Source organism: Paramormyrops kingsleyae, chromosome 17 (genome assembly GCF_048594095.1).
Source record: "Paramormyrops kingsleyae isolate MSU_618 chromosome 17, PKINGS_0.4, whole genome shotgun sequence".
NCBI lineage: Eukaryota > Metazoa > Chordata > Actinopteri > Osteoglossiformes > Mormyridae > Paramormyrops > Paramormyrops kingsleyae.
This window is the reverse complement of record NC_132813.1, coordinates 10497474-10522674: the sequence shown is the minus strand read 5'-3', so window position 1 is coordinate 10522674 and position 25201 is coordinate 10497474. Positions and strand designations below refer to the sequence as shown.

The 25201-nt window shown below is 42.7% G+C and overlaps 1 protein-coding gene and 1 long non-coding RNA gene across 5 annotated transcripts; one reads left to right on the top strand and one right to left on the bottom strand.

Moving 5' to 3' along the window:
* Positions 1-1835: 1835 nt before the first annotated feature.
* Positions 1836-21558, bottom strand: LOC111844025 (uncharacterized). Its single transcript, XR_011983326.1, has 7 exons — positions 21470-21558; positions 21171-21385; positions 19634-19760; positions 19098-19181; positions 17366-17443; positions 16780-16967; positions 1836-2587 (listed from the first exon to the last, which is right to left on the bottom strand). It is a non-coding gene; the product is annotated as an uncharacterized lncRNA (long non-coding RNA).
* Positions 10151-21177, top strand: meis3 (myeloid ecotropic viral integration site 3). Of its 4 annotated transcripts, none has more exons than XM_023812095.2 (12): positions 10153-10841; positions 14252-14391; positions 14651-14825; positions 14979-15029; positions 15429-15479; positions 15621-15770; positions 16128-16236; positions 16828-16973; positions 19122-19198; positions 19503-19561; positions 19654-19740; positions 20585-21177. In XM_023812095.2, the coding sequence occupies exons 1-12, from the start codon at positions 10830-10832 to the stop codon at positions 20773-20775; spliced, it is 1248 nt and encodes a 415-aa protein (XP_023667863.1). In that variant the 5' UTR covers positions 10153-10829; the 3' UTR covers positions 20776-21177. The 4 variants fall into 4 exon arrangements, with proteins under 4 accessions (XP_072557595.1, XP_023667863.1, XP_023667864.1 ...); XM_023812096.2 differs by lacking the exon at positions 10153-10841 and adding an exon at positions 11322-11676; XM_072701493.1 differs by lacking the exon at positions 10153-10841 and adding an exon at positions 12947-13178.
* Positions 21559-25201: the final 3643 nt, after the last annotated feature.

Sequence of the window (25201 nt, the reverse complement as noted above, 5' to 3'; positions counted from 1 at the left end):
TACGGAACAGCGTAGAGATTAAGGAATGTGAGATTGCTATGGCAAGACAGTGCCCTAAATTCGGTTAAAACAACAATTATTTGCACAATAGGCATGTTTGTCCAATTACACACACGAACATTGAAGGTACGGCCATGTGATCCAAATTTGTGACCTTTCAGTCCTTGTGGTCCCTGTCCAGCACACCACTGCCAGTTCCCCTCACTATCCAGTGATTATGAGGGAAAAGGGGCTGTAAATACTGAAAATTCCTGGGCCCTAATCTCTCTTCCTCATGAGGCACAGATAAGATAAATACTCGTCAGAATTTTATTTGACAGCGTGCCGTATTGAGGATGGCTTCTGAAACATTAAACGCTACTGCAGAGTAAAAAAGAAAATAAATAAAGAATAATCTACGCAGACATCCTTCATTTTTATAAACTGTATAAAGAACTGAAGTAATGACATCATTGAGAATATACAAATCACTTAGTTCTGGGTTGCTTGTGGATAATGTTAACAAGCAAAGTCTGAAACAATGAATGAACGACAGATTTTACACATTCTTTGAGCATAGCCAATTTTTAAAATCCCTGGTTTACGTCTTAGCTATTATTTGTAATCTCAAAATTTAGAACATTAAATATGTATTCCATATCTAAGAGGTACAAAGGATTTTGCATATAGAAGTTGCATATACTGGAGGTTGTGCATCATTAAAAAAATCTATATAAACTCCATTTGAAAAACACATCATTTTAGAAAAAAAATTCTACAATCTAAAAAGCAAATTAAAAATCCTAAATATACATATTTTCACATAAAGTCTAAGAGGAAAAACACATCAATCTAACTGGTCTACTGCTTAGCCACATGCTTAATAAATGTGGCAATTAGTTTGCAAAAGTGGACATGAATATAAACAGAAGCATTTATTAAAGCAAATGTATTGTCATTACTTCTTGTGGAAGGACCTGGGAAAACGAGACTGTTCATCTGTTGATCAATGGTACAGATACGTGGTACATTAACTAAATGTCCTGTTAAAAAGGCAGAGGTAAATAGCTTGTAAATGTAATCCTTATTTATAGAAAAGTGAATAAACACAAATACAAATGATTCCGTAGTTTTAATGAAATCAGTAGAACTAAATCGACTGTATACGCACACGATATGACTAACATACCAAGAATGAATTGCATCTAGAAAGCAGAGGTGAGCTTCGATGCTTTGTAATACGTATTGAAAGAGCACAATGGTTCATTAAAGAGGACACTATGTTGGGGGAACCTTTGATTGCATTACAAGGCATTAGCCATTAGTCATTTACCTGCGATGGGCAACTTAACGCCATTTGACTCAGAAACAAGCGCTCTTCAATCTTAGTGACGGGACACACTTATTCCCTGGGCAGTGGTCAAGACAAGTCATCATGTTCTACGTGAGATCCAGACATGGACAAAATGCAGAACAAATTAAGTATGTTAAATAATAGCAGAGACTAACAACTTTTGGCGTAAAAATCTGTTAATTTTTTTATCAGTGTACATTATAACATCAGATAGTTTTAAATATTCTATGGAACATTTTTTTTACAGCAGAGACATGGAGTTAACATTGATATTAGTCTAAACTTTCATGGCCAAATGTGGATTTTTAAATCAAGCATCCATGATAAATTCCTGGCCTTACAGCCTTGCATTTCCTCAGCCGAGTGATAAATCAAGTCTTGGACTCTTTGAATCAATGCGATTTTGTCAATACATATTAATGCTATTGAGGGAAGCCCCCCCCCCACTTATGGTTGCCAAGGATCAATCTGAGCTGGAGGCCACATGGCGGGGGGGGGGGGGGTTCCGCTAAAAATAGCTAAATCATCATAAATCATGACAAGGGAATTTCATAAGAAGTAAAAAGACCTTCCATTATTTATACAGACTTAAAATATGCACCATTCAAAAAGTGGTGAATGTGAGCAAACTGATAACTTGAATAGTGAATACTGTATCCAATGCCAATCTTTGGCTATGCCGGTTACTTTGGATGATTTTTACAGAGCTATATTTGATCAAGTTTTGTACCAGGACTGGGGTAAAACTGCGTTTGTGAATGTTTTTACACAAATGTCGCTGATGCAAACATCAGGAAAGGACTTGCTGTTGTAACACTGGAAAGCCAAAGCATTCATACTAACCTTAATCATTACAGAGATATCGAGATGTTTAAATGGATGAAATAAGAAATACGTAACACTTTTCATAAAGTGTCTATTAAATAATTTAGTCCTCACATCTGCAATGCTCGGTTTTTCCCCCAGAAAAATGGAATTTCAGGCCACAGTTACGCCCCTTGATTATATATTGATGTGTAAGACTTTAAATCAGGCTGATTTTAATTTGATCAAACCATAGAGACGGGAATGAAATATCAGTGGTCACCCCGAGCTGACGGAGGAGAAAATATGGCCATGTGGGTACCTGCCACCAGCAGTGCAGCCGTGTCCTTAAGGAGCTGATAGGAGATGTGAACATGATGTTCCTGCATCTTCAAAGGAGGGATGAACATGGTCAGAAAGTATCAGGCCTCATGTTCCACCTCTCTGCTCCTTAAAGGAAGTAGATTAATATTTCATCACCATTACGCTTCCCCTACCAAACTCCACATTTGAACCGTAACAATTATTCTCTCTCTAGACAAAAAGATGAATAACAACTATCTTTATGTCTAAGCATAATTGAACACTTGTCCACAAAATCACCTTTTGTAAAAAATGATATTTTTTACCCAAACCTATTAAATTTTTACACAACAAATGCTATTTTATGCTAAGCTCTTGTGGTACGTATAAATAAAATTCTAAACGGTGTCTCAGTTGTAAATTTATGTTTAGTTTCTTTTGTAAATGACAGTAAAATGCTCTAGGTGTGTCTGCTCCTACTTTTACGTTCCACATCTGCAAGCTGAAGTGACCAAGACACTGTCCTATTTCGTAAAATGCTTTAACCAGCATAATGGAGCACAGTGATTAGAGGAAAACAGTCTGCATGAAAGCCAGCTGGCTGAATATCATCGTCTGCCCTATGATATTGTTGTGTTGTTTTTTTTATAATAGTTTTTTTCTCTCTTTTTTTAATCATTGCAGTCTTTTGCCCAGGTCCTCTTCCAAACAGCTTCATACTTGTTCTATCAATTTTTAAAAATGTATTATTTACTTTCACTTTATTTAAATTATATTGCATGCATTTCTCATTTTGGAGGTGTTACACCTGTCAATGTGTCTTATTTGGCCCCCACAATGTAATAAAAACCTGCTTTTTTACATTTTTCAGGTCCCCACAAAGATCTGCGAATGCAATCAAAAAACTAAAAATTTGTTTGGTTACTTATGGTTAAGGTCAGGGCTGGGTAGGGGTCGTCATGTTGTGAGAGTTTTCCCTATTGAAATGAATGTAGAGTCCCCACAAAGATATTACAAACCTGTGTGTGTGTGTGTGTGTGTGGTGGGGAGGGTGCAAGTGATGTCCCCCAAATCCCATCTGTTTCCCTGTGGAATTGGAGGGGGTTATTTTGGGAGGGGTGCGTGTCGTACCCCTGCTGCTCCGCACTGCCCCTTACTGATTGATGATCTCCACTCCCCCAGGGCCACTCAGGTCATGACCTTCCACGACTGACCCCCCTACGGAGAGTCCTCAATCACACTGCTGACCAGCCCACTCTCCATACACACTCGCACAGGAACGAGCACGGCGACGTGCACACACACACACACACACACATTTACACTACACCACACACACACACACACACACACACACATACATTTACACTACACCACACGAAGGCATATTCATATGCACTTACACACGTTGGACCCATTTTTCTCTTGAAAAACAATAAAGACACATCTTTGGAAAAAAAAACCTCATGCGCATCACAGACGATTTAGCTGAGACCCAGAAAGCTGTACACGCAGATATCGACATGCACTCACACACAATTGTGCAGCCTCTCAAACAGAGATCATTCTAGCTGCATACAGACACAAATGTCCATACACATCTATTATCAACCAGGATCAGAATCAGAATTTATCCTGGAGGAACCTGCACTTGTACACCGAGGCAGACTGCTTTGTTAAAACAACGTGAGTTAACTGCGCAATGGCTTACTTTAATACGTACACAACTCAGGGATGTGCTCTTGTTCTTATATGTTATCGACAGTGTTTGTCTAAAAGTAGCAGAGCGTAATCCAGGAAATTCATCACACAGACGAATACATATTCAAAACACAGATTAATATTAAAATAAGCTCAAAAAGAGTTCTAGAGGACTTTGTTATCCTTTGAAATTCCACTTTAGCATCACTGTCACACTGTTGTCTATTCAGACAAAAAGTAGTACAACAACCTAAATATATTGTAATTATACATATTTAACGTATGCATGCATCTTGATTAATCTCTCGCCGGGCTCCCTCGCCCCAAGGAAGACTGCAGCTATCATTCTGCTACTTTCGCCTTCCCTCCCTCATTTTCCATCAACTTTTCTGCCTGTTTTCTTGATCAATGAGAAACTTCTGGAGCCACGGCCATCAATCAGGGACCCCTGGCCTATCTGTCTCAGGCAGCAGCCAATCATGGCCACTCGACAGCTGGTCCATGACAAATGGAGCAGGGAGGTAAGAGAAGCTGGCCGTCCTTATCTGATCTTAACCAGGTCACGGTACTGCTGTGATTCTGATTAACACACGCAGGTTGAGGTGAGAGCCCACGCACACACACTTTGCCAAATCCCCAGTGATATGGGATAAACCTCCTTCGGTGGGCCGGGTCCTGAGCTGCTCTCCGGCAGCCCGGCGGTTCGGCTTGTGGTTCGGGGCGCTGCGCTGAGACAAATGCTCATCACAGGATGAATCATGAACCCATATTCTTGGTCACGTCTAATCAGTGTGACTGATCAGAGCTATTAATTTATCATTTGACTTTCTGGGCCATTGATCATCAAATATTAACCCATCCTCCAAATCCAATTTGTATCATCTTAAAGAAACGGGGAAAAAAAAAACTACAAAAAAGAACAACTCAAAAAAAAAAAAAAAAGTATTTACACCCTGAGTGTTTGTTAGCTCCTTAAACGCAAAGCAGACCCCGGCGAGATTAGATTGATTTTCTCTGTGTTTTTTCTTTTTTTTTACTGTCTCTGCATCCCCCTCTCTACACCTTTCCATACATCATTCCTGTGGTCAGCGAAGAAGTATTAATCCCTCCAGCCCATCACTCACTCCACGGGACGGATGGGGGAGGTTTCAGGGCGGAGAGGTGGTTGGATAAAAGACAGCCTGGAATTGCTTTCTTACATGGTATCTGTGAGACGGTAATGCATCCACGGCTTCGGGGTCTGTGCTCGCTGGAAAAGCAGCGCTGTGATTGTGCCGGGCAGGACGCTAATTCGTTAACAACCACACAATTTACTGTGTTCTGCTAATTCACCCCCTTTTTTGGACGGAGATGTGAAAACACATCCATACAGCATTTAAAAAATTCTACCCAGAAATTTCTATCCATGAATTTTGTGGAGTCTATGACTTAAAGTAAAGTACCACTGGCTAGAAATGTTATTAAAGGTTTCTAATCTAAGTTTTCTGTTAGTGACAAAAAACATTGACATCGACAACGATGTGTAATTACGTAATTCTGCAGTGATAAATAATTTTCTTGTCGGTGGTGAAACACCTGAATCGTCGTTATTTTTCTTCTTAAACGGGTAAACGGCAAACAAACAGGCACTGACAATACGCTCGCCACAAACAGATCTCTGGAAGCGTATACTGTATATCCACCACATAGACTGTGTGTATGGTCCTTTGGGTAACATTACGGGGACCCGTGATGTAAATATGCTCATCATTTCAATGAACACGTTAAGTGGATAGCCTGAGATCGGGCACAGAGTCCCTTTAAGCCGTGAGGCCAGACGTGAGCTGTCCTCAGCTCCCTCTATCCCCATCTCCCCGGTAGTGACAGTTAGATTAAGGGGTTTGATAGATGCCCCCTCTCTCTCCTTCTCTCCACCCTCGCTCCCTCTTTCTCTCCCTCTATCTATCACTGGACTCTCTGTAATTGCGAGGCGTCTGCCTGGCATGGTGAGCCTTCATCCATCTACTTAATAACAAACAGTCAGGGAAACTAATGGTGCCTCAGCTAAAAGTTAATCTCCATCAGTAAGGAGATGGCGAGTGGAAAACCAGGGGAAAACAGGAAAGCGGAGGAGAAGAGAGGTGCGAGAGCCGGCGGTAATAAGGCGAGAGAGACGGGCGCCCTGTAAAAGTGAGGAGCAAAAAGTGGGTAGGGGAAACAACTGGGCTGGGGAAGAAAGGTGTTTTTTTTGGGGGGGGGGGGGGGGGGGGGGCGTGGGGGCGGTAAACAGAAGGGAAGGGATTTCGAGAGACAACAGACATATGGACAGAAGATACGTTACAAACCAGGCAAGAATTTGGTGATCGATTGGTAGTGCAGCAGCCAGAGAAATATGGACAGAGATGAGAGGGAGTGTGGCACAGGGAGATTTACGAGAGGCCAGCCAGACGGCCCAGAAAGTGGAGAGAGGCACACGCTCATAAAAAAGCAGCCCCCCCCCCCCAGCCCTTTTTGGCTTGGCTGCTCTTTGAATTGACCCACCGCCCTGCTCTCCCTGCCGGACTGGCAGCTCAGGGTCATGGGCAGCTTTGCTCATTTTACTGGAGTCAACCAGCGCAGCGGCCCACGGTGCCGAGGGTGGATGGCCACCGCAGCTTTTCCCACAATCCCCTGGGTGTTCGCTCCCCAGCCAGGTCATGCATCTCTACAAATGACAATTACAAGGAAGGAAGCTCTGTCACAGAAATATCTCTGCCATGTTACTCAAACAGGATCGTGCCAGGATGCTGAAACACTAATCCATGCTGACTTGGTATAAGCGCATGGGAGAAGCTGGCTATGAACTGTTAGGCGAAGGGAAATCACCTGTACGTCGCCATAATTCATAATGCGATCCATGAAAATGTGGAAAACAAGGGTTACAAGCAAATGAACGAAATGTCGTAATATTTCACAGCGCAGCACAATGTGACAAAACGCAGACCTCAAACCAATATATTTTTGAAATTAGTAGCATGTCATTTCAGTACATTTAAATACTCATAAATAGAAACACATTCAAGATGCATCAAAGCTATATATACAGTATATATGCATATATATATAACTCGTGCTATTATAAATATACAGACCACCCTATAAACAAAATTCCTGCCCATGTGGTTTTCAAGCGCTATGCATTTCATAACAGGGTTTTGTTTTGTAAGCTGACCTCACTATTGGCCTTAGATCAGTTAATCTGCGAACTCCAAGAACACACGGGGAAGATTTGCCCTTCAGAGGAGCATCCAGGATCATATCACCATTGCCAGCCCATAAATGGAAACATGGAATTGACTATCCTCTAAAAGTCACTAAAAGCAATATAAAACTGCATGGTGTGAGGAGTGAATGTACTTAAACGGAATCATCAAGTTTAACTTATAACGGCCTTATATCATCGCTGACTTAATGTCTTTTCAGAACCGCAGCATCCTTTCATATTCCGTCACTGCCACTGGATATTACTACCTTGTTGACATATAAGATCATCAGTTACCTTCAGAAACATAAGAATCTACTTCCTCTGTTTGACATATCTTTTAAAATGGCACTTTGAAAGTACATAATTTAAAATGCATTTCCTTTAGTGGAAAGAAAACAGCACATTTGTATTTAAATACAACCAATAGGTCTATAAATGACATCGGCAATTGACTTACTGGGGTTGATGACCCTGTCTTGGACAAACGATGTGGATGTTTATATGGATCTGATTACTTCAGAACTTTATTTGAGAGCAACGTACCAGGGTGAAGAGGAAAGGCCATATCCTTTCAGAACAGAGTTTGAAATCTAAGGTCAAAATGCAAAGGTCCTCAGCTTCCTTTCTCATTCGGCGAGCGTTCTTCCGTGGCTCCATTTTAAACTTTCGCAGTATATGTGCTATAGAAGTCATATCCACAACATATGTGCACCAACTTCCATATACCAAAATTCTTTAAAATTAAATATACTGCTTCAGCCAATTCTTTTAGATCACTAGTAAGTTGGAAAACACAAACTCGGATACCATATATGTAACTACGACATCACAGTATGTTTTATACAAGACCCCATTGTTTTGGCTTTTACAGCAACAGTAGAATGATATGGACAATAGCACTAATTACATGGAAAGGAATATTAATTAAAATGGTACTACTAATAGACCATTTATTATCGTTATAAGTAGATAGTTAAATTCCACAAAATGATTAATGGGGAAGTAGAAGGAAAATACAGTCAGAGCCTTTACATAAAGCATTTTGTCACTCCTGTTTTCCCGGTTCCCATTAAACTGTGCTCTGCAGCCACCCAAAGCCGCATTTCCTCTTTCGCATTGTTGGTCCCCTGCCCTGTTGGGTCAGACACAGCCTGCACTGGCCCCTGACACCGCTGCAGACACACGCGCACAGTTGTTTCATTCACTATCACGTGCAAAGACTAAGACACACACGAGAGAAAAGAGGCACAAAAATGGTTAATCATGCACAAACTCACTCAGGCGCACGAGTGCATTTAAACCGTCAAGAAACCAAAACCAAAATCACACACAGAAATGCAAACATCAACAATTGCCCCTGCTTGCAAATGAAACGATGCGCAATAAAAACAAAACGTATATTAAAAAAACACTCGATTCCGTTTTTGTAAATAATAGTAATATTCAGCAACAACTACGATACGCCTTACGGTACGTCAGTAATCGAGATTTTATCAGTATATCTAACTATGGCGGACTGGGAAATAATACATTAAACAATAAACAAAGTCAATGACTCCATTCATATGTTTCATTGACGTTATCGCGTCGCTGTTAAAGGCTTCTTTAGTTGTAATCGTGCCAATTAACAGTGACCCTCCCGCGGCGTTTAAAGGCCACAGTTTGGTTGATGTTACAGCGCCGGCTTGCTGCGCCTCTGTCACTCTCTCCGCCCCCCGCCGCGCCGCAGCTCCGGCCCAATGTGCCCGCCGATGTAGCGCCGATTGAAGTTCTGGCCGCCCGGTGAAAGCTCGCTGCGGGGGGGGAGGGGGCTGCGCGTACGGGGAGCGCTCGTTATAATTATTATGTTACTTAAGTGTAATTTACAACACAAGACGAGCCATGGCCGTCGTCGCTGTTTTCTTTCTTTTTTTATTCCTATACGAATAAAAAAAAATTTAGTTGCAAACTTATGGACAAAAGTCATTATTACGCACAATTAGGCCTAAAACCGTCATAAAACGTTAAAAGGTTAGAACAATAGCGACAACGTGGTCTTAAAACCTGCCAGAGGGTAACAATTTATAGCGAAAAATATAACAAGGTATAACGTTTTGAATCAAAACTTTTGATTGATGTTTAAATAGGCTGTATATTAGAATTTTGAGACTTTTATTTAAAAATCTTTGACAGGGAAAACGGTTAGCCTGTATTCTATTTATGTCTACTAAACAGTACAAAGCAGGGCAATAAATTTACTAGGTTGTTTCAACTGATTACCTGTAGACAAGGGATAATCAGGGATAATACTTGCCACGGTTCTGGCAACGTTTTTATAGCCTAATAGAATAAACATGAAAATAATCGCGGCACGCACCGCATAGGCTATCATTATTGAGTTCAGTAAGTTTCTTGAAACCTGAGATTAAGAAAATGGATCTGGATTTCCAAAGAATGGAAATGATTTTTGGAGCCTGTGTTTTCAGTAAAAGTGATAGGTTATACATTAGCAAATAAATGTGCAAGACAAAACAGCAAGCTAACCCATGACTAGCAAAACCATTTTAAATCAACTTCGGATGTTTTTTTTATCTTCTTTTGCAAAGTGCAAATACCAGTTTAAGTCGCCTATTTGTGTGTGTTTTTGTGTGTATGTAAAGGAGTGTGCCAATGATATGAATGAGAGAGCGCTTGTAATGCGTGAGCCTAAGTCAAAAGACCAGGCTGGGTGGGGGGGTGGCAATACCCCGCCGCGTTTTGACCTCGCAAACAACTCCCAACCTTCATCACACCCTCCGTCTCTTCACCGTCCCCTTAAAGCTCCATCGCTCATTTCGCGCAGTGACATATTCCAGCCAGCTGCCTCGGTCGATGGACAGCGGGAGCGGCCAAAAAGCACGGAGTCCCTAAACGCTCCTCGACATCCTGCTCGCCCGCCGAAGCCGGAGACACGCCGCGTTCCCGGCTGCGCTCAAGGAACCGCCGCCTCAGCCCGAGTAGGATACCCGAGCACGATCTAACAGTCCGAGCCGACGCTCCAAGGATATGCCCCCTTTTTTGGGAATCTGATACAAAATCTTATTTTCCCACAGAATTCTTTTTTTCCCTAAATTATTTTTCATTTAAACACACCTATCTTAGTTCATCCTGTTTAGTAGCCTATAGTAGTAGTATTTATATCAACAGTACTATATTACGGCAGCATCCTTTTTTACTAAGTGTATTATAGTCTATACATAATTTATTTCTATTGTTATTTATTTTCTGCTACAACTGTATATACTCTAGCTTTATTTGAAATACAGACGTAGCTTTATTACCGGCGGTAAAGCTTTCGGAGCATCCGTTGTAAAGCTGACCATCTTTACACATCGCGAAACCACATTATTTTGATCGCATAACCTGGATACAAGTGGAGAATCGCCTGCGCTGGACAGCCGCTCTGCTATCTCGTTTTCCCCGGTGTAGAATTGGCTTCCGTGTCGCATGGATAAAAGGGTAGGTTCGCTGTCTGTTATCATTATAATTACTATCTTACCCTCAATCTCTGTACACTTTACCGCGGGATACTACAATCATAATGACCATAAAATGCGCGCATTAAATATCTAGAGATCTAGGACTGTTTTCCATCTGTCTTGTTCGTCTTGTTATTATGTGCCATTTCGGCCCCACGACATGGCACTATTGCCTCTCCACTCACTGCCCTCTGTTCTTTCACCGGGGGAATCGCTACTTGTACTGTAAACGCTGCACCGAAGCTTAGTTAATATCCGACTATAATACAAGTCGTGTATTTATGGGCACGGTGGAACTTCACAAATATATATTATTATTATTATTATTATTATTATTATTAATATTATTATTATTAATATTATTATAATAGTAAACACAATCATAACAATAATGATAACAATAATAATAATGCAACTTTCCACTCCAATTACAGTTTCTGTGAATCCAATGCTGCTTGATGATTGTTGCCAGTAGGCTATGCCTTTATAGTTTAAATTTAAAAGTAGAATCGTTAAATATTCTCCTGATAAACATTTATTAGTCTCAGATGTAGCCTGCATATACTGCGTTTGTTCATCAAAACTTATTCAGCGGAGGAAGATGACGAGTTCGTCTAACCATAAACTGGGATACATCAGTCGAAGTAATTCATGCGAATTAACTTGTTTTAGAACAAGTACGAAACGGCTGTATAAAATAAAAGCTTTATCTGACTAGTATCGTCAGCAAGAAAGGGGGGTTTAGGAGCGGAGAATCTGTGTTGAAAAAGAATAGAGAGAAAGACAGACGGAAGAGCGAAAGGGAGACGAAGTCGGTAAGTAGGTCAACTTTCTTGCTACAGTGAGTTAATGACTGGAGCCAAGCGCAGTGCAAGATGCTGCCCTCCCCTTATGGCCCTGTTCTATATATGATGGACAAAATTACCGTGAAATCTAAGGCCATAAAAATATTTATTAAACAGAACTCTCCCTGTCTTTTCTTTGATTGTCTCTAACCTATATGAATATATAACTCATTCTAAAGTTAATTTATGTGGAACGTTTAATGATGAATCATGGATTAAATTAAATTGTAAACATATGGAAACACTATGTTAATAATTATTGTTTAAATTGTTGACTGCTAACATATTCGGTAGTTCAGACACAAACACTGGCCGTTTTACATCTTTAGCATAGCTATAAAAATATATAGGCCTAGTATCTGAAGTGGCCTACGTAGGCCTATCTGATTGAAAACGGTTTCATCATAAAACACATAGGCTACTGGTTTATATTTACATAAATGTTATTGTTTTGTCCGTCTTTTATTATGTTACCAAGTATTTCTGCAACATATGCACCAGCGCACATGAACACCTCACGAAAACAGTGGTGACGAAGCATTGGAATTACGTAACAATGTGTAACTTTTAAAAGTGCAATTTATAATAACCCCGCACTTTTTTCTTCCTGCACGGTATATGTCTTCAATCCTAAAGACATAGGTGTCACTAGACAAACACAATTTTCAGCATGCTGCTTATCCACTATCCTGTCTATCCCGATATGAAGTGTTTCAAAAAAATCCCCCATTAAACTTTTTCAAAGTCTCATTTATTAAGTGCTAAAACGGGATCATTCTTTGGAATATTTGAAATATGACAAGATAAACTTATACCTTGTTCGCGGGCGTCTCTGCTAGGAAATTAGCATTAACGAGAAACTTTAACAGGGCCACACTACTGAAACGTAGATTATTAAAGCACGGCATTTTTACGCTGTTAGAATTATATGTGCAGTTGTGTTATTTAATATAAAGAGTAGGCCTAACAGTTGAATCATATAAACGCAATATAATAAATGGTCTATAACTATTTGGAGAATAAATAAAATCATGACAGAAAGCTTTTCACAGGCGTTCGTCATAATATACATAGATTTTTAAATAATACTTTAAGTTCTTTACCTTTTCGAGCATTACACGTTAGTTATGTTTGCTTTTAAAGAACAATCTGTTGTTTACGTAGTTTGTCTGTTTCAGTTGTAATATTAACTTCCTTACATTATTTTACTTTTGAAGGTCACTGAAACGATTAATAGAAATGAAAATAAATGTAAACGCCTTTCGAGGTGTAAGAAAACGGTGTGCATATATCTTAATTAAACAGAAATATATGTTGTTTGGCTTGTATCAGTTGAAACATATTTCTTGTTAACCAGTTCTAAAGTTTCAATGCTGAATTAAACCACAATAAGACGACATTTAAAACTCAATTAGTGGAAATCATGAAAAAGAAAAATCACGTGATTTTGTTGGAGTTATTAAAACAAAAAGGTATGTAGAATCTTAAAAAAATGTAAACGCGTCTTTAGTTTAAAATATTAAAAAATAAAACATAAACACTACATTCCAAAAACAATCCCATGACAGAGAACACTCACTGGCCGCAAGTGCAGGTAAAATAATTTCCCGAAAGTAATCAGACCTAAGGCTTAAGCAAATAACCTGTTTTATTTTAAATTAACATGATTCATACGCATTTCCAGCACAAGCCAAAACAGGATTTTTGGTATTGTAATTGTCTCAAGGATAAAGTTGGGTGTTTGTGAGAGATTCTTGAATTTAACTTACTAATATTATTTCCATAAATCTCAATTCTGCATCTTGAAAAATAATTCCAGAGTTTGTCTCGCGCCTTTGAAGAGAGGACAGTGAACGTTACAATCGCTGGAACAGGCGTTGCTTGTAATACGCCATGTTAATGATAAAATTATGATGCCGTGCCACTTTCTTGGAGCAGGTGGACGCGTAAATCATTGAAAATGAATATTTGATATAAAATTGCGCTTGTATTATACTATGTAACTAAGTATATAATCATACAATATACTATATGAGTGAAGTGTACCTATAATGTACGTGAATTTTGAAGAAATGGACACGTGTTTGTTTTGCTATTGGTGCTTCTAGTGCATGGCGAGTGTGGGTGTATGTGTGTGCGTATTTGTATTTTTTTGTGCAAAAGTATGTTGGAGAGTAGAGCTCATTATTGTTTACAGACAGCTATGCGCACATGCTGGTGTGGGTCCCAGCGAGGTTGTCGGCAACGGTGAGGCGATGCGTGCAGAAAAATTGCACATCAAAGAGCCTCCAGTTTCAGTAATTAACGAGGAGGAGAGAAACTCATCTGCAGCTAACGACCCCACGCGCGGCGCTGGGCTCCTCCTGGCACAGTTTTCCATCTGCCTTCCTTTTCGTTATCGCTCATACTGCGCTTGTTACTGGTCTCAAATAATCATGGCCATTCCTTCCACCAGTAACAGCATTAATCATGACCTCCATTACTCTTTACTCAAGCCTTTCAGTCTCCCTCTCTCCGAGAATTATAAACCTCTTCTTTCTTTCAGTATGAGGACCTGGTGCAGTTCTCAGGGTCAGAGGGCATGCTTCTGGGGGGGTATAGAGAAACCATGAGGTCACTTCCTCCCCCCCACTACGGCCACCCTGCTGCAGACTCCCTCAAACACCACCGAGACCAGATATATGGGTCAGTACAATCATCCAAGTCTAATTTACTTCGCAGTGGGCTATTGTGTATTAATGAGTGTGTGTGTGTTGCAAAGCCAATGCATAGTATTGATTTGATATCCCTTTACTGTCCATGCATGTGCTTTTAGATGTTGTTTGTATTATACATTCTAATTTGGTTGCCCTTCACATCTACGCTCTGTATTTCTCGCAGCATATGCCAATGCGTCTGCCTGCTGGTTAGTTAAAACTCACTCTTCAATCTCCTCGCTTCTCAGTCACCCCCTGTTTCCACTGCTGGCACTCGTGTTTGAGAAGTGTGAGCTGGCCACCTGCTCTCCGCGGGAGTCCACCGCGTCGTCCAGTCAGCCACACCTCCACGGGGGCACCAACCACAATGACGTCTGCTCCTCCGACTCGTTTAACGACGATATCGCCGCTTTTGCTAAGCAGGTGCCCGCACATGTCCTTCTCTGCTTTCATAGAGGAATGGTTTTTCTGCTCAGACCCTCTACTGTAAATATTAAAATAACTTTAGGCAGTCATTAATATTGGAAATACTGGCATAATCACTAATGCAACACTGATTTTTTTCACGTTCCTCAGATTCGCTCAGAGAAGCCGATTTTTTCATCAAACCCCGAACTGGACAACTTGGTATGCAACACGCATAGGCAAAGACACACACTTTCACGCACATTCTCCTACTTTCTGATCCCATCTTGCTTTTAGACCATGGTTTCCTAGTTATATTCAGTTTCTTTCAGTTTCAATACTCAAGCAGCACTTTGTACTCTCTCTGTGCAAGAGTCTCGTCTTCTGAAGTATAAGGAAATCCTAGTTTGTCATTATCATAGGCCATTGTTTCCCAATCCGGTCCTCGGGGACCCACAGTCAGTCCATGTTTTTGCTCCTTTTGAGCTCCCTGCCAGTCAGTCCACGCTTTTGATGTAGCAAAAACATGGACTGTCTGAGGGCTCCCGAGGACCGGATTGGGAAACACTGTCATGGGCAACACGACTATAATTTTCCGCTTCTCTTTCCACTTGATTCAAGATGATTCAGGCGATTCAGGTTCTGCGCTTCCACTTGCTGGAACTTGAGAAGGTAACTGGCTTTCATCTCATTTTGCCCTCCAGCCTTCCCTTGCCTGTCGTGGTCGGTTCTCAGGAATAACAGACCTCAATGGCTACGGCCTGCCTGTCACACGTAGCATTTATAAACCTCTTTGTGATGTTTTACTTTAAGGTTCATGACCTCTGTGACAACTTCTGCCACCGTTACATCACCTGTCTGAAGGGTAAAATGCCCACTGACCTGGTCCTGGATGACCGGGAGGGCGGGTCAAAGTCAGACATGGAGGATTTCACTGGCTCCTGCACCAGTCTATCAGATCAGGTGAGTTACAGCCATATCTATGCTAGTAAAACCCACTGAAAAAACAGGGTGGCGCAGATCGAAGCAGCCTCTATAGGTATGATGATGTACTGTACTAAAAGCGCGGAATCTTGAAGAATTAATTCTCTTTGAAAAGTTAAATACTTTTGTTAAAGATTTTTGTTTTCAAAAAAGGAGAGTATTACTAGTATTATTCTATATAGAATATACTATATATACACTGTATATTATATACACTATGTAATATACTATAAAGTTTGTAAGGAATTATGTCTCTAACTTGACGTGAGAGGCCTGCTTCAGGCATGGCCCTGTGCGGATCTACCCTCATTCATTCCTCACATTGCTTTTGTCCAGAACCAGTCGTGGCTGCGGGACCCAGAGGACTGCGTTTCTACCCCCTCGGGGACCCCTGGCCCCTCCTCCTGCGGCATGCCCTCGCATGGCACCGATTGCAGCGATGCCGGTGCGCCTCGCAGAGCCTCGCCGCCTCATGCTGAAAGCCTCACTAGAGGCAGACTGCTTTCCTTACTGCTCAGCACTGAGCTGCACTAAATAATCACTTTGACATTACTGATAATTATATTATTCCACTGGTAATCGTACAGAGATGTATTTTTCTGGGCCTCAGGGCTTTTGGTCTCTGAATTTCTTTAAAGAATGAATTGGTCACTTCATTGAAAAATAGAACAGATGAATATGTAGAACAAGGAAAAAGATATTTAAATATGTACATGAATGTGTTTTTGTTTCACAGATACACAGTAATGTAGGCATGCAGACTCTGCTCTATTACAAACAGTGATCAGGGGTGCTGGAGGGGCATAAATATCCTGGCAGATTCAGGGGGGCCTGCATTTGACAAGATAAAATTAGGCAGAGAATCTAAGGTGACACTTTGTCTGGGACTGTCTGCACGTATTACTGGAAATGTTGGGTTTTGCTGGGTATGTAGATGCATGAGTAACTAATGGGCCGCAGAGTAAACTCCACAGACCCTCTTCCGTACCATGTGTCCGTGGTGACAAACCTCCCCGCTTGTCTCCCCGGACGGCAGGGGACGGTCTCGATGGCGCCGTGGCCTCCCCCAGCACGGGTGAGGAGGACGAGACCGACCGGGACAGGAGGAACAACAAAAAGCGAGGGATCTTCCCCAAAGTAGCCACTAACATCATGAGGGCTTGGCTCTTCCAGCATCTATCGGTGAGCAATGAGACAGAGCAGATACTGAAAGTGTGACGAAAGCGTGCCATTCACACCCTATTTCCGCGTATTTAACATACAGCGGCAGAAAAAATTAAGAGACCACAGCACAATTTTTTGAATTTATGGGTGTGCGTCTGTGAATAATATATATATATTTTGCAAACTGCAACCTGGTTCTTCGCTGTTTCTCATTAATGAAGGGCTTCTTCCTTGCTTTTTGGGACTTCAGTCCTGCTTCCCGGAGTCTGATATATCAGTGCACTTCACACCTGCACTGAATGTTTTCCATTCCTTTAGAAGGTCACTTGATGTCATCTTCCCATTCATGAGAAACTGTCGGATAAGTTGACAGTCATCTCTGGCATTAGAAAGTCGCTTCTGCCCTCTACCTGGCTGGTTTCTGGTCCTTCCCAGTGTCTCCTGCTTCACCTTGTTTTTGGAAGCAGCCTGCTGCTCAGCGTAGCCTCCTGCAGGCAGAACCAGGAGAAAAAACAGGATTTAAAAAGGCAGATTAATGTAAAAATATAGAGAGGTCTCGTCTTTTTTTCCACAGCTGCATATAATACAGACACTCCTCACTTAATGACCTACCTACCACCACACGGGCTTATGACCAGCTCTCTGACCAGTTGGGATCATACACTGATCATACACAAGATTCAATGGAGTCGGAAGCACAGTAGCAGAGGAAGAAGTAGTGGGTAGAATGGAAGAAGTAGCAGGAGGACATATTTTACAGCACTGCTTCTCTATAACTACACTACCCTGTACCCTCTACCCTGTACCATTGCAGTGCTATATTAGACTCCGAATTCAAGGAATTTAAAAAACATGAGTAGTGCTGCTACCGTTTGTCAAACCGCATAGACGGCAGGTCGATTAAGGACACAGACTCACAACCTGAAAGTTAGCCCTGGGGGTGGAGGGGGGGGGGGCTACAAACAACCTGCTTTACTCATTGGCTTACAGGTCTGGTGAGATAGGCAGCTATATAAACTGCTCATCAGGTCATGGTGAGCATGCAGTCTAATCCAGGAAATACACAGTGCAGAAGGAAGGAGGGAACATCTATTCTCTTATATTTAATTTAACCGGCATCCTGTCTGGGGCGTTGCCTTCATTGTGCCCTTTGCTGTCTGTCAACACTGTACCAGATTAGTAGTTATGAAAGATGGATGGACCTGTCCTTCATAAATCCTGTATTCCGCTGCTTTGTATGGGGACTGTTCTTGCGTCATGTTGTCCTCATGGTGTCTACGCTGCCATCAATGCAGATTTTTAATGCTGAGAATTAAGCTACCGTTTTTAAATTGATATAACTTTTGGTCGACTCCATTTCTATTTTCATATATACTTAAGGAAGGTACTTTAAAGATCTTCTGCTTTTTTTTTTTTAACCTATTTTACACACGTACAGATTTCATGTTAATAAAACACGTTGGAAGTAATTCAACTGAACTGCTAAACCAGAGAAATGGACTGAACACTTAAGTCATGACTGGAATTGTAACAAGTATGTGTTAATTAGCAGATAATTGGAACGGTTTTAATGACTTCCTGAAAGGATCCTAATTACCGAAGGTACTGCCTCATCGCCCCAGAGTGGGAGAGAGAGAGAGAGAGAGAGAAGAGAAGAGAAAAGAGGGAGGAGGGAAAAAGGTGTGGGGGAGAAGAAGAAGAGAGAAATATAGGGAGAGGTTTTTTCTTGCCCCTGCATACATTGTCTTAAGGCCCAGCAGTAAAGTGTATTAGAGAATTTTCACCACTGCGTTTCATCTCCTCCATGTGTTCCTTAGCACTGTGCCACCAGAGAGAACTGCGCAGACGCACGCGCAGCTACTGATGCATGCGGATTAAGCAGTTTTCCCCCGGCTTCTCTCAGCCTGCATCCCGCACGCACTTTCCTATTGTAATTTCCCATGGTGCTTTGCTGAGGATGGAGGTATATTTTAATTGCATCATTAGCGTGTTGATGGGTGCCGGGTCGTGTTGTGTGCTCGACGGTGAAAGACGACGAGCAGTACCGACATCAGAAGTCACCCGTTGTCAGCATTTTCCCCTCACACTCTAAACCCGTGAGTGTGACCAGTGAGTATAGAATATACTGTACGACATACTGACATGGTTCTTTTTGTCCTCTCCCAGCATCCGTACCCCTCCGAAGAGCAGAAAAAGCAGCTCTCCCAGGACACCGGTCTTACCATCCTGCAGGTCAACAACTGGTCAGTACAATCACCGTTGGTGCAGTTTGCAGCAACCTTCTGCTCTGAATTGATCAATACACAACGATTGGTTCACACTCTGAAGCAAAAGTAGAGTCTTTTGTTGTTTTTATTTAATATGTCCTTGCAATAATGCAGATGACAGACAGACAGATAGATAGACAGATACATACATGCAATGGAATTTTATGTAGACAGGAAGGAAATTTAATGTGATGAGAAGTAGCAGGTGAAGTATCACTTTCCCTAAGCATGTGACCATATGACATATCCTGTGTGTAACTTTCCATTATCTCTATTCTAGGTTTATCAATGCAAGGCGCAGAATAGTCCAGCCCATGATAGACCAGTCAAATCGCTCAGGTGGGGAAAATTTGCTGCGTTTGATATGACCCGTCAACCCTGACTTGTGTGTACCAGCGTACCGGACGTTACCTTTTCTTTGTCTGGCAAAGGTCAAGGCGCCCCCTATAGTCCAGAAGGAGCAGCGATGGGAGGCTACGGACTGGAAGGACAGCCCCATTTGGGCCTCAGGACTGCAGGTGAGAGATACAGGACAGTACTAGAAATACAAAAAATACAAGCGACACAGATATAGTTGCTTCTAAGACCAATTCTGACTACTACTACTGGTCAGGCTATATGACAGATAGGAGGGCGCAGCAGATAAGGTAGTGTAGGCTAGCTAGTCACTGGGGACGGGGGCACAATTTGTTAATTGTGTATTTTGTACAGCTAGCTAAATTCTTGATGCTCCATTTCTATGCATGTTTCCTCAAACCACTCCAAATGTTGACTTAATCGCAGTGTTAATCTGAACGTAAAATTGCGATCACAGAGATATTTTACATATCTGAGCGTCTCCGCTCTCTGCGTGCCGCATTCATTAGATACCACATTTTTACAGCAGTGCTTTTGAAGAAATACTCTAGTATAAACACTGTAGATAATGAAGCGCTAATTAGTGGAGGGGACCGGGGTGGGGGCGCGGGGGGACATAAACCGCAGCGCTCTGGTTATTAAATAGGACGCTGCACGGTACGGCTGCGGCATGTTCGTGCCGGTGCTTTTGTAAATGCTTCATTTGCACTTCATTTACAAACTCACAAGTCACGCTGAGGGTCCCCTGCACTGGGAATGGTGAGGTAGACAGTGTCGCACGTCTGTTATAAATACCGTTCATTGTGCCCCAAAGCCAAACCCACCAAGTCCCAAGACCATCGGCTATTTGTGAAGCCTAATATATTTTCAAATACGTGACTCGACACTCAGCCCCCACCAGCTCTGCCAAACCAATGCCAAGCCAACTTACTTTGCACTATGAATAACTGAATGTACCCTGTCTGAATTAATCCCAATTTATTTCCCCCATGAATTTCTCAACAGGACTTCAAGGAATGACCACCTTATCCTCAGACTACCCTGGGCCTGTCCTACCCCAACCAGGGTACTCCCACGGTCCCCCTTCCCTGCATCCGTACCCACCCCCACACCCAGCCATGCTGCTGCATCCACCCCCCCACCCACATCCTGCCGAGCCCCTCATAGGCCAGGGCCTGGATATACATGCGCATTAACTGGGGATGGGGGAGGGGCATGAACAGGGAGGCCACACCCACACCGAGGCACTGTCACCGCCTACAGCCAATCAGCACGGTCCGGCTTACACATCCAGCGATATTCCTTCAAGGACTCTCCTGCAAGTCCATACTTATACATATAAACCTTCACTTATTTATGGCAGTCAGAACAAAAACACTGCTATATGTGGAGATATATAAATGTCATAAACACCAAGCAGCAAATATCAATATTATGTACAAGCCAAGATCAAACAAAGCACAGCCTTTGATTCAGACACACTCCTCTCCTCTCTTCCTGTCCTCTCCTCCCACAAATTAGCCCAGTGGCACAAAGAACCCATTATTTTCTAAAAGCCCCCCCCCCCGCCCCGCCCCCGCGCATTGGGTACCTTCTCCACCCTCGCTCTTCCGAAGGTCACGCCGCTGCAGCCACTGGGAGGCCTGTCCGCTTCGCGCCGGAGCAGCGGTAATCATCCGATGACGAGATGCAGCTGCCGGTCCCTCACAAAGCGCCGTCCCCTGGATTTGCCGAGCGGCTGAAACTCGCGTTGGCCCTGAACGCGCAGGGCGCCACGAGAAAGAGGGCAGAGGGGCCGTCTCTCACCTAAAAAGGCGAACCGCACCGTCTCTGCCTGGCTAATGGCGCCCTCCCCCCCAAGAAAGGCCAGAGACCGAGGCCTGAACTCACAAAGCAGCACATGAATGGGCGAAGGATGCCTGTCTTCATTCTGCGACCGTACGACATTTCCGTATGTCTTTTTTGTTTATTATTTTCTGTAAATAGAAATATGTATCAGAGAAACGACTTGAAGGTTTTTATACGTTTCTTTTTTTTTTTAACATGGCAGTCTTTGTGGTCTGTAAACATTCTAAGGATTTCCCTCAGTCTCCACGGCGTCAATACTTCCCTTTTCAAAGTACTTCCAGCCAGCCGGTGTGTCTGCGGGGGCCTCTTCCCAGGGTGTTCCCACAGCCCGCGCCACACAGCGGCCTTCAACCGCGTCTTCCCCCCGTGGGTCAATGTGACCGCCAGAGCACCCCCCCCCCACCCAGCCATGCAACGCGCGTCTAAAACGGCTTTTCCCGTAACACAGGCATCTATGCTGCTGCCCCCCCCCCCCCCTCGCTGCACGTGCACCTCTGTACAGAACTGCCTCGTAATCTCCCCCGACTGCGGTAGAGTCGCGGGGTCATTCCTGCCTCGACTCTGAAGGAACGAGGCCGGCAAAAAAAGACTCTCAAAGCACAAACAGAGCTGCTGTAGCCCAGACCGTGTTCTTCTAACAAAGGACTTAGAAGATGATGTTAACAGTTATAATAATGATTATGACATTAAAATGCTCTTTTTCAAATATATTGTCCTGATTTCTTTTTCCCCTATAAACAGGACTGCTCTCTTCAAAGCTATCCACGGTTACAGTTAATGTCTTCCTTGCATATGCAATGCTACATTTTACAGATAATAGGTTATAATGCTTAATGTAGAATATTTTGAAGGGCATATATTAACATATATATTAATCTATTAAAATTGCAACCGCAACTCATGCTGTACTGAAATTCATTCTGGCTGGGTCTCATAAAAGGTTATTTCCCATTTAGAGCATTATGTTCATTTCTCTGTGATCATACTTAGCGATGTACATTTTTACATTCCTTCTTACTCCATTGTTATTAGTCCATAATATTCACATCCACTCTTTCTTGGGACTTTCTAGTGCCCCACAATTCTCTCTCTCTCTCTCTGTAAAATTCAAATTTGAGGCAGGATAATTAGTCATTAAATGTCAAACATGAACTCAAGCCACATCTGAGCTTTTGCACTCGAACCCCCCCCCACCAATGCCACCCCTGTTCCCTTTTACCCCCCCCCAAGTCTGCTCAGGTGATTGATGCAGCTTGCAGCAGAGGTCAGAGTTTGTCCAGGGGTCAACAGGAAGTGGTTTGGGTCTTTGACCCTCAATGATGACCCTCCGGGACACCCCTTTAACTCCTCTTCCTGTCAGCAAGGCCATCTGTCACTCCAGTACATTTAGCATCTGTAACTACAGCTTCTCACTTCTCAAATATTGTCTTAGCACAGAAACCAACCTCAGCCTCAACAAGCATCAAATTACCTACGGACTCCACCAAGCTTTATGCAGAGTGTTGTTCACAGGGCAAAGATGCAGTAAATGTGTTACTATGTATGCAGTAGCACTGCGAAGCAGTGCCACTGAAGAGAAGATTTAGTGTCGGCACAGTGACTGTCCCTCGCTGTCAGAAAAAAAGGCACAGAAAAAAAGTTCCCCCAAGGTACAAACAATATTAATGTACCCCGAATGGCGCGAAAGTCCATTTCTGGTCTTGTACCTACATGTATCTACAACTAGGGTATAATTGACGCTTGATGGTACAGCCCCAGTGACAAGTAATTGTGCCCTGAAAGGTACAAACTGGTACATTTTTCTGACAGTGTTGGGTGATATGGAAATGCGGCATAATGGCATCATGCAAGCTAGTGCACGCTAGTGCACGCTAGTGCAGCCGGGACTGTTACTCGTTACACGTAAATGACAGCCAGGGTATGAAAAGCAGATAAATAATTCAGCTGTATCTTTTATTAGGCTGGTAGCGCTCAGAGGTATGATGTAACACAGATGCTGGGCGTTAGGGTCTCAGCCTGCGCTCCTGCTGTATGAATGGAGGACCACGGAAAATTTTTGGCATTCCGAGACCTTCTGCTTCAGTTCCTGAGAAAAACAGAAGGATCACAAAGCATGCCGGGTGCCGGCGAGGCGATCGGAGCACGGTGCAGACGCCCGCTTCTCCCGTCTCCGTGGGCTCGGTCAGCCTGGCGCAGACTTCGCCTCTCCTTTCATCCTGCGATTCTCTCGCCATGGTTTACATTAATTCGTTTGTAGAATTTTGGCCGATAAATCAGCAGAGTGGATGGGTCACTGTACATGCCTGCTGCCCCCAAATAAGCTGAATTTTCCCATAAGGCAACAGACTCCGGAGATACACGTGAGAGAATCTGTCACCCATGTGCCTTTTAATATATTTACGCACCAAAGATGCGAATCAGGGTTAGTAATAAGCATCATTTTGGGATCAGTCTGTATAGGGGTGGTCTTTGTGTGCACCGTGTATGCAAGTGTGTGTGTATGTGTCTGTGGTCCAGGTATATATTACATTGTGGGGACCAAATATTCCCACAATGTGATAAAAACCTGTTATTTTGATGTTGTACAGACCACCTTTTCAGTCCCCACAAGGGGAAATTCAATTCTGTAAATGCAATCAAAAAAGTAAAAATGCCAAAAGTCTCGTATTTTGTTTGGTTACTTATCGTTAAGGCTAGGGCTGGGTAGGGTTATAGGTCATCATTCTTGGGATTAGCCTCATGCCCATAGAAATGAATGGACAGTCCCCATAAATACATAAGTATATGTCTGTGTATGTGTGTGTGTGTGTGCGTGGGTGGGTGTGTGGGTGTGTGCATGAGGGTCTGTCAGTAGGCCATTCTTTGTGCGAGAGTATGAATGCATGCCTGCATGAGTGAGGGCCTGCAGGGGGCTGGGGGGCTGCACTGCCGATCATTAATCATCCAATTACACACCTGTCAGACTACAGACAAGCGGGAGCGGATGGCCGAGAGCAGCTTGGGGGTAGAAAGTGAAACAAATATGAGGGAGGGGCCACCGGGCTGGTATACTTAGGCAGTTTTTTTTTTCAGGACAAAGATTGGAATGAAGGAAAAGGGAGGCAAAGCCACAAAGGAAAGAAAAAGGAGAATGGAGGACTGGGGTGTAAAACCAAAAGGCTGAGGTTAATCCATACATACGTAACACAGTGGGAAGCAGCCCCTCGGACTACAGTCCAAATGTCCATTTATTGCGTCTGATGAAGATCGCCGACCGCGAATAACATCAGTTAGCAGAACTGAGTCCGCAGCAGTATGTTAAGGTGGCGGGATGTCATGCAAATCGATGGACATCCAGGCACCAGTCTCTTCTGACCCAGGAACAAACCCAGTCAGAGGCGTCTGACCATAAGCCTCCTATCCCATTGTAATTCGAAAAAAACGCACTGTTAACGTTTAAGGTTAAAATCTGTAAAAGTTAAGTGTGAAGCGCATCACCAGCAACCAGCCGCGAATGATTCAATCATTGCAAAGATTCTCAGTTTACCACTGAACTGATCTGGGAATATATATGTGTATTAAAATACTTTTTGTGCCGTGTACCGTAACACGAGAATTCAATGCTTTTAATAATGCCCAGAAGAGAGAAAAGCCATATTGTGGATGTTTCGGCTGCATGTAACATAATCATTAATGCTGGACCCGGCTCGTATAGGACACTGTAAAGGACAGGAGCAGCCGATCGCAGCGAATAACGGTGCTCTTTTGTTTTACCAAAACTAAATTAAAGTTGCT